General features: G+C 35.5%; 1 protein-coding gene across 12 annotated transcripts in view; it reads right to left on the bottom strand.

Moving 5' to 3' along the window:
- The window catches only part of LOC121384967 (bromodomain adjacent to zinc finger domain protein 2B-like), a 115,686-nt gene that overhangs the window by 38,499 nt on the left and 63,421 nt on the right, over positions 1–13,766 (bottom strand). For 8 of the 12 annotated variants that reach the window (XM_041515466.1, XM_041515468.1, XM_041515467.1 and 5 more), the window contains 5 exons: positions 13,518–13,619; positions 12,678–12,855; positions 9,567–9,659; positions 8,787–8,902; positions 4,373–4,438 (listed from right to left, as the gene is read on the bottom strand). In XM_041515466.1, the coding sequence (XP_041371400.1) occupies positions 4,373–4,438; positions 8,787–8,902; positions 9,567–9,659; positions 12,678–12,855; positions 13,518–13,619 (555 nt within the window). The remainder of the gene's footprint in view (positions 1–4,372; positions 4,439–8,786; positions 8,903–9,566; positions 9,660–12,677; positions 12,856–13,517; positions 13,620–13,766) is intronic. The other 4 variants (XM_041515471.1, XM_041515473.1, XM_041515475.1 and 1 more) reach the window with 2 other exon arrangements.

Here is a 13,766-nt window from a genome sequence, read left to right as displayed (position 1 = left end):
GCTAAGAAGAAAATTTTCTTTAAGTTTCTATAATGCTTTCCGGATTCCACCCCCCACCCCAGGCTACGGACCTGAGGGAGCCATTATAACTTCAACAGCTTTCCATTTTAGTCCTGAATTGACTAGTTAGACCATAATTGAATTACTTATGCTAATGTATATTAAAAAGGAATCTTTAAAAAAGCTGTAAACATGAACATAATGGTTCACATTTCTACTGATACATGTATAATTTCCTATCGAGTCACCACGGTTAAAAACTGAGGCATTTTTTTTGTTATCAGTCAAATGATTTATATTCTAGGTAAAATGTACAATAACCATATATGTCAATAAATTACATAAGGAATATACTGCAACTTTTAAACAGCTAGTTCTAGATAGGTTGTTAGGTAGAAAGAAAACACAATCTGTATAGGTCATGGGTACACAAACTGGAGGTCATGACCTCTAAGAGGTAATGAAAAGGTCATGAAGGTCAGTACAAAGGGTCAAGGACAGATCCTATGACTTTTGTGAACACAAATCAGAAAGAAAGAAAAATATTTTTGTACTCCAAGACTTTTTTGTTGTCTTTTTTTTTTTAGGGGGGAGGGGAGAGGGGGGTCACTGAGGATAATAATAGTGTTTATACGAAATTCTACCCTCTCAAGTTTACAAAGAGAACATTCAAATGCCCATAAAATTTGTGTACAAATTTTGTGAAATTTAAAAGCTGTCTTAAAATAAACCAAAACACACATGGAATTAAAAAACAGCTTAAAAGTGTTATAACCCAAAATGCACATGAATATAAAAACAACTTTAAAATATTATAACCCAAAACACAAATTACAAGAACATGTAAAATTATCCCAGATTAAAAAAAAGAAGTTAATAAATAAATTTTAAAATGACAACCAAAAAACATGGTCATAAAAGTCGATCATACATCTTAAAATTCAACTTATTTAATAAAAAAAAAGAAAGACAAAAAAGCCATAGATATAAAACTGCAAAGTATATATCAATATCTGCTCTCATTGTGTAAAAGTACAAAAAACAATATCACGTGTTCACTTTCAACAATGTTTTTATTATTATTATTACATGTATTAATTGTTATCCCTTAGACTTGGTGTTACGTACAGTAAAACATCCACATCTCAACCTGTTCTCTTGCTACCCTAGGATATCCCAAGGTTGAGAAATAGTTTCAATGCATTAGAAATAGTCCCACGGAGTGAGAAATAGTCCCATGGCATGAGAAATGGTCCCATGGCATGAGAAATGGTCCCATGGCATGAGAAATGATCCCATGGCATAAGAAATTGGTCCCATGATATGATAAATTGGTCCCAGGCATGAGAAATTGTGTGTGTACACACACACATACACACACAAAGTTGCTGCTTTCAGTCAGTGTACCAGTAATTCTTGTCAATTTATTGGCAAGGTTTTATTCACTTGATTTCTATGACTAACAACTTATTTTTCCACATTTCCACATCTATTTCATCTAATGTCCCTTTGTGATCACATACTCTGAGTTTTCAAAACAAGAACCCTAGAGGATAATTAATAATTACTAAATACAAATTAATGGATCAGAATATTCATATATATATGATCAAAGTTGCATTATGAATATTATATAATTTCCAGACGATTCTTTTAAATTATTTTTATTTTAGGCATCCTTCATTTAAACATGTAGAATATGGGATTGAATTTAATGGTAGCCATGCACGCAATTGCTGCAGTGCCCTAGTCATAAGCTCCAAGCCCTGAAAATTATTGAATGACCCTATATTTAAACACCAAAAGAAAGAGAAAAATGTCAAAGAAATTATAATACTTGTGGGATATCACTGTATACATGTAGTTTCAGTTGACCAATGAAGGAAAACAGAGTGGTGGGAGATTGATTCTTAATGTCCTATTTATAAAATTTCTAATTCCTAAGTTTTATTTTGTATTATTGATATGTGGTTTTAATTAATAATTTACCCATTTTTAAATTCACTCATATATTTATTTTCAGTTTCAGTCAAAGCATATTTACAAGCTTAATCTGATTAACATTATCTGTATAGTAAGTAGTACATTTCTGGATGACTATATCCTGTTAAATCATTGGATGACATTGGGTTAGAAATGCTACAAGTCTTCTCATTGGCCAGTTGCCGTTTCTAAAATATTAGAAGCAGAGTTTGACTACCAGTCTACTAACTGGCCAATGTGTGAGGTTAGTACAAGTCTATAACAACAGCCAACATAAAATGGTATTAGTAGGATATTAAATGTTTGGGCAGGGTGTCTATGTGCACAGCATGCAATACTTTCACTACACTGTAAACCTATAAAACTGAAAACTACTAACTAGAAAGACATTGTTTGAAATACTGTGGTTGAAGTCGCTGCATATCTGCAGTGTTGTTGTTATGAACCAGTGTAAAAGCTTTTTATAATTAACTGTGTGTTTTTTTCTCTCTTTTTTTTTATACAGAATATCTATAATTAACAATGAACGCTGGGTACATAACTATATGTTCATTATATATATATATATATATATATATATATATATATATATATATATATATATATATATATATATATATATATATATATATATATATATATATATATATATATATATATTTTTTTTTTTTTTTTATTTTTTTTTTTTTTTATTGTCCCCAGACCATTAGACAGTGATTAGTTTCACAGTCCTTTCTTTTAAAATATAAATATTTAAATTCTTGATTGATTTTTTTTAAAAAGAACATTTTTAAATAATAAATTTTGCTTATTTGTTTATCTGAAAATGTCTTCACAAAGCAATAGCATCAGTATGTTAACCCAAAATTTTATTTTAATTGGAAGGATGTAATTTTGGAATTTCCTCTTGCACCAAGGGTTAAAGGAGCAGACTCTAGTTTCAGCCCGTAAAATGGACACTAAGTTACAAACCTGTAACACATTTGGATAACGTTATAAAAGAGTGAAACAAGAGTGTGATGTTGAAACGGTGAAATACCGTTAAACATAGACTAAAACTCGACTCCATAACTGTGACTTCACAGACGCATGTGCGTTTTCAAAAAAAGCAGAAGAAAAAAAGCATTTTGTAGTATTAGAAACACCAGGATGACCAGAAAAACTTCTATTTTACGGAAATGGATAAGCTAAACAATAAAATATAAGTAATGTTTGATTTCAGTGATCATAAACGGCTTTAATAGTGAAAAATATACCTTAGTGTTTAAAAACTAGGGTATGTCCCTTTAACGAGTGACATACTGCTGATAACCATGTCGCTAGTATAATAATGTTGGTATCTTAACAATTTATTAGTGTTTTTCCTAGAAATTTGGCAAGGCATATGGTAGCTTAAACACTTTTGGGGCATTTTCACCATTTTCAAGGTTTTTTCATTTTTTTCATTAAAGACAAAAATTAATAAAAATAAAAATAAATGTAATTAGTGTGCTTTCTTTAACAAATGAATGACTAAATACGTAACGGGGATATTTTATTAATTAATAATACATTTTTATAAAGTGTTTTTATAAAGGCAATAATTTTAGAATTAATTATTGAAAAAAAAGTCTTGTTTAATCTCAGGGCAGTATAAAAATAAATGTAAGTAATTTGCTTTCTTTAAAAAATGAATGGCTAAATATGTAACAGGAATATTTTATTAATTTTAATAATACATTTTCTGAGTGTTTTTATAAAGGCAAGTTTAGAATTAATTATTGAAAAAGGTCTTGGCAGCATGGCGCTGATTAAGGCAAGATGGTGTTAGACTATTGAGGCATGGTGCTGCACCATGCTAAAACATAGGAAAAACACTACACATGATCTTGAAAACAAATACAATGAGATTCAGACAGAGATATTAATCACACTTACTGCTATACGATATCAAATTTTAATCTACATATCACAAATAAATGTAAAAGTGAGCAATTACAACTATGGTAATGCACCTTTTATTCAATTATTTAATGAAAATAAATATAAAATTAGCAAAATATTGCACTTACAGCTATGATAATACACCTTTAATTTGGTTATTTATCACAAATATGATTTAAAAACAGCAAAATATTACACTTACAGCTATGATACTACTCTTTTAATTTGGTTATTTATCACAAATTGATTTAAAAACAGCAAAATATTACACTTACAACTATGATAATGCACCTTTAAGTTGGTTAATAATTTTAGGTAACAAACACATTAACTGGCGCTCATAGTGTCCCAAACTACTGTTGGTGAATGTGTGTGGGTGCAGAGAAATAAAAGGCATAGCCAATGAGAGATCGGGTTAGTGAACAGGACAGGAACTATCCAGCTAATCAAATGGGACAAGACAAACCTTGGCTTTTTGCAAAGTCTGAACATAGCGAATGTGTTCGATTTCTTCCTGCCTTCTCTTCTTCGTCTGTGGCCAAGCAAGATGGACAACAGTTTAAGAGTCAAGAGAACACACAGTCTAACAAGGTCACGGTCACGGTCACGGTCAAGGTCATATATATATATATATATATATATATATATATATATATATATATATATATATATATATATTGTAAGCTATATATATTATAACTCCAAAAAGGTTACGGTCATATATCTTACTACCAGTATGTTACTCTATGCATATGGTAGCAATGCCAAAACAAGTTTGAAATAGCAACTCCGAACAATGTCAAGGTCAAGGTCAATGGAATATTTATTCTTAATCTTATTCTATTATGTAGCTAGTTTGAAACAGTCAAGCTATGTATAGTAACACAAGGTATATCCAACTAGGTCAAGGTCAAGGTCAAGGTCACTCATATTACTATGTTACTATATGCACACACATTAGCCACACCAAAACAAGTTTGAAGCAGTATAGTTATTTATATACAGTAACATCATCTACATAATATCCCTTAATAGATCAATGTCAAGATGATACATATTATTAACACTAAATATAACTACCCTTTTAAACAAAATTGGAAACAAAGAGATATATATAGTAACACAATCTCCAATGTGGTCAATGTTTATGCAAGTTCTTTAATGTGCCAATTAGAACAATTTGTTAAGAAACACATCTATCTTGGGTTCAAGGTCAAACTAACGTATCTATTCTTGTGTCACCAGCCTCGGTGGCATAGTGGTTAGGCCATCGGTCAACAGGCTGGTAGGTACTGGGTTCGGATCCCAGTCGAGGCATGGGATTTTTTATCCAGATACCAACTCCAAACCCTGAGTGAGTGCTCCGCAAGGCTCAATGGGTAGGTGTAAACCACTTGCACCGACCAATGATCCATAACTGATTCAACAAAGGCCATGGTTTGTGCTATTCTGCCTGTGGGAAGCGCAAATAAAAGATCCCTTGCTGCTAATCAGAAGAGTAGCCCATGAAGTGGCAACAGCGGGTTTCCTCTCAAAATCTGTGTGGTCCGTAACCATATGTCTGACGCCATATAACCGTCAATAAAATGTGTTGAGTGCGTCATTAAATAAAACATTTCTTTCTTTCTATTCTTGTGTCAATCACTAACTTAAATTATTTTATGCATTAACCCACCTACCAAGATAAATACTTTAAGATATGCTAAAGACTGATTGGCTACTGTTGGGAATGATGAAAACTGAATTTTAGTTATTATTTCACTATTTTTAACACACTACGTTCAGTATATTCGTGTTGTAGCTTTATTGAATTCAGTTACCTGGAGCAGGACTTCTAGATTATGGTAGCGCCACTCCCATGGCTAGTGATATTCAGTGTTGGGCTAGTAAATAACTACTATAACTAGCCCGATGGCTAGTAAAAAACAAAGTGGTCAAATGCTGCATTTATGTCTTATTTTGTAAATATGAATATCCTGTTCCCTCTTCCCATCCCAATCTATGGGGTTTTAAGCTCTATCTCCCTCTTTAGGTGACATATCTGATTATTACTATTAGTAAAATTGTATTTATTTAAAGTAGGGCTAGTGGATTTTTAATTGTGGCTAGTAAAGTTTTAAAGTCACTGATCCCATGGCTAGTGGATTTTTATAAAATTCTAGAAGCCCTGCTGGAATTATTCATGGAGCTGTACTTGTTTAATTATTATACACAATATTTTCCATACAGACATGTTAAAAACTAGGGGTTTGTTCTGTCGTACTGTAGAAAAAAAGTGTGCATAAAACATCCCATAACTTCTGATGGGAAAATGTAGCAGGTTTCCTCCAAGATGTCAAATTACAAAATGTCTGACATCCAAGAAGCCAGTGATTAATAAATCAATGTGCTCTAGTGATGTTGTAAAATAAAACAAACTTAAACTTTTGTTAAAAAATACTACCATTAATTCAATTCAGATATAATGTACTGATCTTTACAAAATTCAAAAGGATAAACGACTTTTTTTTTTTTTTTAATGTATTTACACCGTTGTAACATATGAAAAATATTATATTCTGGACAAACATATTCTGGACAAACAATCACATCAGTTGAATGCTCTACCCACAAAGCTAAATAGTATCATCTAATAAAAACTGTACAAATCAATCCCAGACACAAACTCAATGATTTTTCAAAATGTTTTCTTGCTGTAACCGCAAAACCAATTCTCGTTAATATTAAAACATGTTACTGGTACACAACAAACAGGCAAACACAAATATTAAAACAAAACACTTCGAGGAGGTTAAAGTTAGTTATGTTTAACAACACCACTAGAGCACGTGTAGCGATTAAATCACCATGTTTAAGGTTGAAAGGTACCGAGTTCGTATCCCAGTGCCAGATCCAACCTGGAGTGAGTGCAAAGCACAGTACGAAGAAAAAGAATGTTTGGTTTTAATACAACATCTAAACCTATTTTTAACTACAGCTGTTTGGTGTGTAACATTATGGTTATTTTGACACCTGGTTTAGATAATAAAGTTTGTTTTGTTTAACGACACCACTAGAGAACATTGATTAATTGATCGTCGGTTATTGGATGTCAAACATTTGGTAATTCTGACACGTCAGCAAAGGAAACCCGCTATATTTTTATAATGCAGAAAGGGATCTTTTATATGCACTTTCCCAGGGACAGGAAAGGACATACCACGGCCTTTAACCAGCTGTGATGCACTGGTTGGAGAAAAAAAACAATCAGCTGAATGAATCCACCAAGGTGGCTCGATCCTGCGACGCAAGCACCTCAAGTGAGCATTCAACTGACTCGGCTAAATCCCGTCTCCTTGGTTTAGATAGTGATAGTAAAGGAAAGGAATGTTTGCTTAGTAACTCCTCAGCACATTTTTAACTGTCTTTTTAAAATGATTATTTTGACATTTCTTCGACAGAAAGAAAGGAAATCTGCTGCTGCCACATAAACTACTTCTACCGATAAAACAGCAAGGGTTCTTTTATAGGCACACTGCATAGGACGGCCTTCGATATACTAGTCCAGGGCTGGAATTTAACATAACTATAGTCCGTCCCATCCTTGTACAAAAGTGTTTTTTGTTAATAATTTCAGTTTGGTTTGACGTAAGAAGAAAAGTAAAAGTGTTTTGAAAATAACAAAAAAATACTATTTTTTGTGTGCAAGTTACAAAATAAATAAATAAATTACTTGTAGTAAATTCCATAGTATGAAAAAGGCATTCCCTGCGGGATGGACTATAAAACTGTATTAAGTAGAGGTGGTTTTTTTATATATAATTACATAAATTAAGTGAATTCTATAATCTTGAATATTTCAATCAGATGCTCAATATGAAGAATTTACACATAAATGGGCAAACAAATTATATACTAACTGATCTTCCAAAATTATTTTTTAAAATGCTGCCAAAATAAAGGGTGGATTTAGAGTGGGTACCAACTCAGTATACCCCTTTTAGTGACAATTTGTAGTACACCCCTTTTTGAGACAAATTACAGTACACCCCTTTTAGTGACAAAATGCACCCAACCAACATAGCCCCATGATCATATTTAGTACTAATATTCAGGGAATATTTTGTTTTCATAATCTTGATTAACGATATTTCCAGTCAATTAAAAATTGATTAGCAACTACTGTTTAATGTTTTAAAATTGTGTTGGGATCTGAAACTTGTGTAGCGAATTGTGACCCGATACTGAACATAGTGTTCTCCGATATTCCATTTGGTGCATGTACATCCACTCCTCCCCACCCTACCCCTTTAAATTCCATCCCAGCACCTCCCTTCAAAAAATCCTGTCTCCCAACTCTGCAAAGTATAGACTTATAGAGTTGATAATGTCAGCTATATACAACTTGCTTTTGTAAATATTAATACTGACTTATAAGTGTGTATTGACAAGGGGAAATAACTGGGTGAGGGTTTTTTATACGGGAAATTAGGGGACGGGGTGGGTAAAGATCTTGTATGTTTTATAAAATTGTGAAACTGTTGATAATTATGAACGACTCCTTATGTTATTACAAAAATTAAAAAATGTGCAATAAAACTGAAACATACACAATAACTGAAACCAACTCAATATGCTGAAATATATTCAAACTGAAATATATGTAATAGTAAACTGAAAAATATGAAAACATATTTCATAAACTGAAAAATATTTAATAGTAAACTGAAAAATATAAAAACATATTTAGTAAACTGAAAAATACTGAAATATATTTAATAAACTGAAAAATACTGAATATATATTCAGTAAACTAAAAACCACTCAATAAGCTGAAATAATATTCAATGAACTTGATAACAAGGACTCAATGATTTGGATTATATTGATAGTAAACTAACCTCGAGAACGTGTTGGGCTCTCATTTCCTTTTCTAACCGTAACTGTTCCTGTCGCCGGTATCGGTCTTGTTCCTTCAACATTTTTATTTGTTCTTTTTGCTTCTGCCTTTCCAGTGCTGCAATCCAAAAAGTAAATGAGTTATCTCCCTTTACATGACATTAAAAATTAAATCTTCATGCCAGAGACCAGGCGTGGGATTGACATGCCTGAACCTTTTTTTAAATATAGGCATGTTAATAAAGTTAAAAGAAAAAAATCTTCATACCAATGATCAAATACAGTGAATACATCTGTGTTATTTAACCATTTAAAACAGTTTTTCTTGTATTAAACAACACCACTAGAGCACATTGTTTTATCACTCATCTGCTACTGGATGTCAAAACATTTGGTAACTTTTACATATAGTCTTAGGGAAGAAACCTGCTACATTTTTCTGTTAGTAGTAAGGGATCTTTTATATGCACCATCCCATAGACAGAGTAGCACATATGACGGCCTTTGATATACCAGTTGTCTGGAACAAGAAACAGCCTTATGAGGCCACCGACAGGGATCGACCCTAGACCGACCACACACCAGGCATGCGCTTTACCATTAGGCTACGTCCTGCCCACTGGTTTAACGACTTACTACACATATCAGGAGAACACTTAACCACTGGGCTACATCCTGCCCCATACAGTTGAAAAGACAAAGTCACTGATGTAATTTCTGTTATTTTGGAATTTAAAACAAGTCAGGTGACATTTTACTTATAAAGAAAAATCAAAATTAACCTTTTAAATTTTTGGCCTTTTGGATTAATTCATTCTGTCTCTGTTTTTCCAACCGTTTGTGGAATTTAATCACAGCAGCCTTTCTTGCCAGCTCTGAAAAAGATTTAAAAAAAGCCAATTGGTGTTATTTGGTTGTGGCTCCAAATAATTTTTAAAAAGGGGTTATCATTCTTCATGTATAGCAGGCTACAAATTTAGCTTGATTCTGTGCATCCACTCAACACCAACTAGGTCCACTTAACGAGCTACTCTCGGCACACTAATCTTCCAAACTATACGTAGCTCCCTATTTTTCTTTTTGGCTGACCATTCAAAATTGCGCCTAATTTCCTTCACAAAACTGTGCACCTTTTCTCTTTAGACTTAATAATACGGGACATCACATACCATCCTCCGCCTGGTACCGGCCCTGGTTGGACTGCTGATGCCCCCTTGCACCTGCCAGTGCAGGCGGAACCCCCCTCCAACCCACCCCACCCCTTTCCTGTCCTGGACGGCGGAATCGGCGTGCACTACAACAGCTCTGAATGTGCATGTTAACCACTCTGACCTGACCTGACCTGACCATCCACAAATCCCAAAGTTCGGGATGAAGGGTAAGATTATGAGACAGAATCACAAAACATCTATATTACATAATTTTTACGATTCAGTGGAGTTCTAAAAATAAATCCCCAAATTAAATTTCTGATATGCATTGGTTTAAGTCAATTAAATGAACATAAAATATATATAATTCATCGACACATTTTATCCTGGATCTATAACCTGGGGCAGGACTTACCCAAAACTAAAACATTTGCCTGATGTGCGGTCAGTTTAGGATCGATTCCCGTTGGTGGGCCCAATAGGCTATTTCTCGTTCTAGCCAGTGCACCACGACTGGTACATGCTATCCTTTCTGTAGGATGGTGCATATAACAGATCCCTTGCTATGAATGGAAAAATGCAGTGGGTTTCCTCTTTAAGACTATATATAAAAATTAGTCTGTGCTAGAGAAAAACCAGTGCCACTACTGATATAAAAAAAATCAAAAAAATCAAACAAACTTGAACATGCACTTTCCCATATGCAGGACAGTATGTACCACTGCCTTTGGTGAACCAGCCATGGGGAACTGGGGCCCTACCACTGAGATATATCCTACCCCCCTGCATAAACACCCCCCCCCCCCCCCCCCCCCATGACCGACAACTCACCAAAATGTTAAGTGTCTTCATCCTACTGGTCCAATCTTTTTTCATTTTCAGTTCCATATACTGTGCCCTGTTTTTTTTACCACTGAGATACATCACACCTAAACACCCATTCCCCCACCTCCCCACCCCCCCACCCCCCCAGCACCCTGCAACCCATGGGACTGACAACTCATCTCAACCTCCGTTACCTTCTTCGTCCTGCTTTTCATTTTCATTTTCAAGTACTACCACCGAGCTACACCCACCTCAGCAGCAACCCTCGCCCCACCATTCCCATTAAGCATCGGCTGTTGGATGTCAAACATTCGGTAATTCTGACTCGCAGTCATCAGAGGAAACCTGCTACATTTTTCCTAATGCAGCAAGGGATCTTTTATATATACTTTCCCCACAGACAGGAAAGCACATACCACGGCCTTTGACCAGTTGTGGTGCACTGGTTGGAATGAGAAAAATGAATGAATGAAAGAATGAAAGAATAAATGAATGAATGAATGAATGAAATAATAAATGAATGAATGAATGAATGAATGTTTAATGACACCCCAGCACTGAAGAACAAGAAAAAGCCCAATCAGTTCAATGTATCCACCGAGGTGGTTCAATTGTGTGACACAAGCACCTCAAGCGAACACTCAACCAACTGACCTAAATCCCACCCCTTCAGTTACCTTCTTCGTCCTGCTTTCTATTCTCTTTTTAATTTTCTTGTACTGTGCTCTACCACTGACCTACACCCCCCCCTCCCCAGCACCCCTGTATGACCAGACAACACACTAAAACATCAGTTACCTTCTTCATCCTGCTTTCTATTCTCTTTTTCTTGTACTGTGCTCTACCACTGACCTACATACGCCCCCCCCCCCGCACCCCTGTATGACCAGACAACACACTAAAACATCAGTTACCTTCTTCGTCCTGCTTTCTATTCTCTTTTTCATTTTCTTCTACTGTGCTCTACCACTGACCTACATCCCCCCCCCCCCCCCCTCCCCAGCGCCCCTGTATGACCAGACAACACACTAAAACATCAGTTACCTTCTTCGTCCTGCTGTTCTATCCTCTTTTTCATTTTCTTGTACTGTGCTCTACTACTGACCTACATCCCCCCCCCTCCCCAGCACCCCTGTATGACCAGACAACACACTAAAACATCAGTTACCTTCTTTGTCCTGCTGTTCTATCCTCTTTTTCATTTTCTTGTACTGTGCTCTACTACTGACCTACATCCCCCCCCCTCCCCAGCACCCCTGTATGACCAGACAACACACTAAAACATCAGTTACCTTCTTTGTCCTGCTGTTCTATCCTCTTTTTCATTTTCTTGTACTGTGCTCTACTACTGACCTACATCCCCCCCCTCCCCAGCACCCCTGTATGACCAGACAACACACTAAAACATCAGTTACCTTCTTCGTCCTGCTGTTCTATCCTCTTTTTCATTTTCTTGTACTGTGCTCTACTACTGACCTACATCCCCCCCCCTCCCCAGCACCCCTGTATGACCAGACAACACACTAAAACATCAGTTACCTTCTTCGTCCTGCTGTTCTATCCTCTTTTTCATTTTCATTTCCATGTACTGTGCTCTACCACTGAGCTACATCCCCACCCCACCCACCCCTGTATGACCAGACAACACACTAAAATGTCAGTTACCTTCTTCGTTCTGCTGTTCTATTCTCTTTTTCATTTTCATTTCCATGTACTGTGCTCTACCACTGAGCTACACACCCCCCCCCCCCCCCCCCCCCCCCATGACCAGACAACATACTAAAACGTCAGTTACCGTCTTCATCCCGCTGTTGTTTTCTTTTTTGTTTCTGTGTACTGTGCTCTACCACTGAGCAACCCCCCCTCCCCCACCCAGCACCCCTGTATGACCAGACAACACACTAAAACGTCAGTTACCTTCTTCGTCCTGCTGTTCTATTCTCTTTTTCATTTTCATTTCCATGTACTGTTTGGCCAGCTGCTGCTGTTTCAAGGCCTTCTCTTGACGACGGTGTGCCTGTGCACGGCGACCCTGCTTTCCTTTCGACAGGGCGATACGTTCCAGAATCTCAGACTCGGTCAGTTGAATAGGAGTCTACAACAGAACAGACCTTGATTTTAGTACAAATGTTTTACAAAATCTAATTAACAGGGTTTTAGTATGAGGGTCAAAATAATCAGGTGAACCAAGTTATTATAAACATCAAGTCCAAATAATTTCTTTAATTAATGCAAAGTAACCCAAATACTAAGTGGATATGTCAAATACTTAATAAAGGGAGATAACTAAAGTATTGAGTCCTGTTCCATACGGAGATCTTAGAACTAAAATCACATTAAGTGCATAACTACTTAAGTATATGCACTTAAGGGGAACTTAGGGCTAAGATCACTTCGTGGAATGGGGCCCTGGACATCATTAACAGGGAATAATTCAAATTGTCACCTTAATAAAAGGGAGATAACTCAAAATATTATCTTATTTAATGGAGATAACAAAATATTAAAGTGGAGAATCCAGATATTTTCCTTACAGTATCAAGGGACAGATTTTTGCCTCTTGGAGGGGAGAAAAGGTAGGACATTAATATTTCGGTTATCTATTTTTGGGGGTGAGTTATTCCTTCAAGAAATGAGTCATTGATAATTGGCCTACATACCACAGCATTTCTTGGACAAGTCGATCGAACATGCAAAAAAACCAAGTCCACTGAGGGCAATATATACTGTATAAAAAATATACAATCACAAACTCACCGTTTGTCCTGGGCGCATTTCAAAAACCTCTCCAACATTCACCTTCGTGTTGAAAGTAAAGTTATCTCGGGTCAGGTCAGAAATCTGGTTACGAGCCAAATACTGAAAATAAAACAACTACTGTAGAACAAAACAAACCAGCAATTTTAATCAACAATAAACATAGCAGAGAGGAAAGTGGGTTGTGGGAAAAAAAATCCAGATATTCTGATATTGGCGATTTTTTTTTTTTAGACTGGTGTAAATGGT

The sequence above is a fragment of the Gigantopelta aegis genome, chromosome 11 (genome assembly GCF_016097555.1).
Source record: "Gigantopelta aegis isolate Gae_Host chromosome 11, Gae_host_genome, whole genome shotgun sequence".
Taxonomy (NCBI): domain Eukaryota; kingdom Metazoa; phylum Mollusca; class Gastropoda; order Neomphalida; family Peltospiridae; genus Gigantopelta; species Gigantopelta aegis.
Note: the sequence above shows the minus strand (reverse complement) of the source record. Positions and strands in the feature narration are given on the sequence as shown.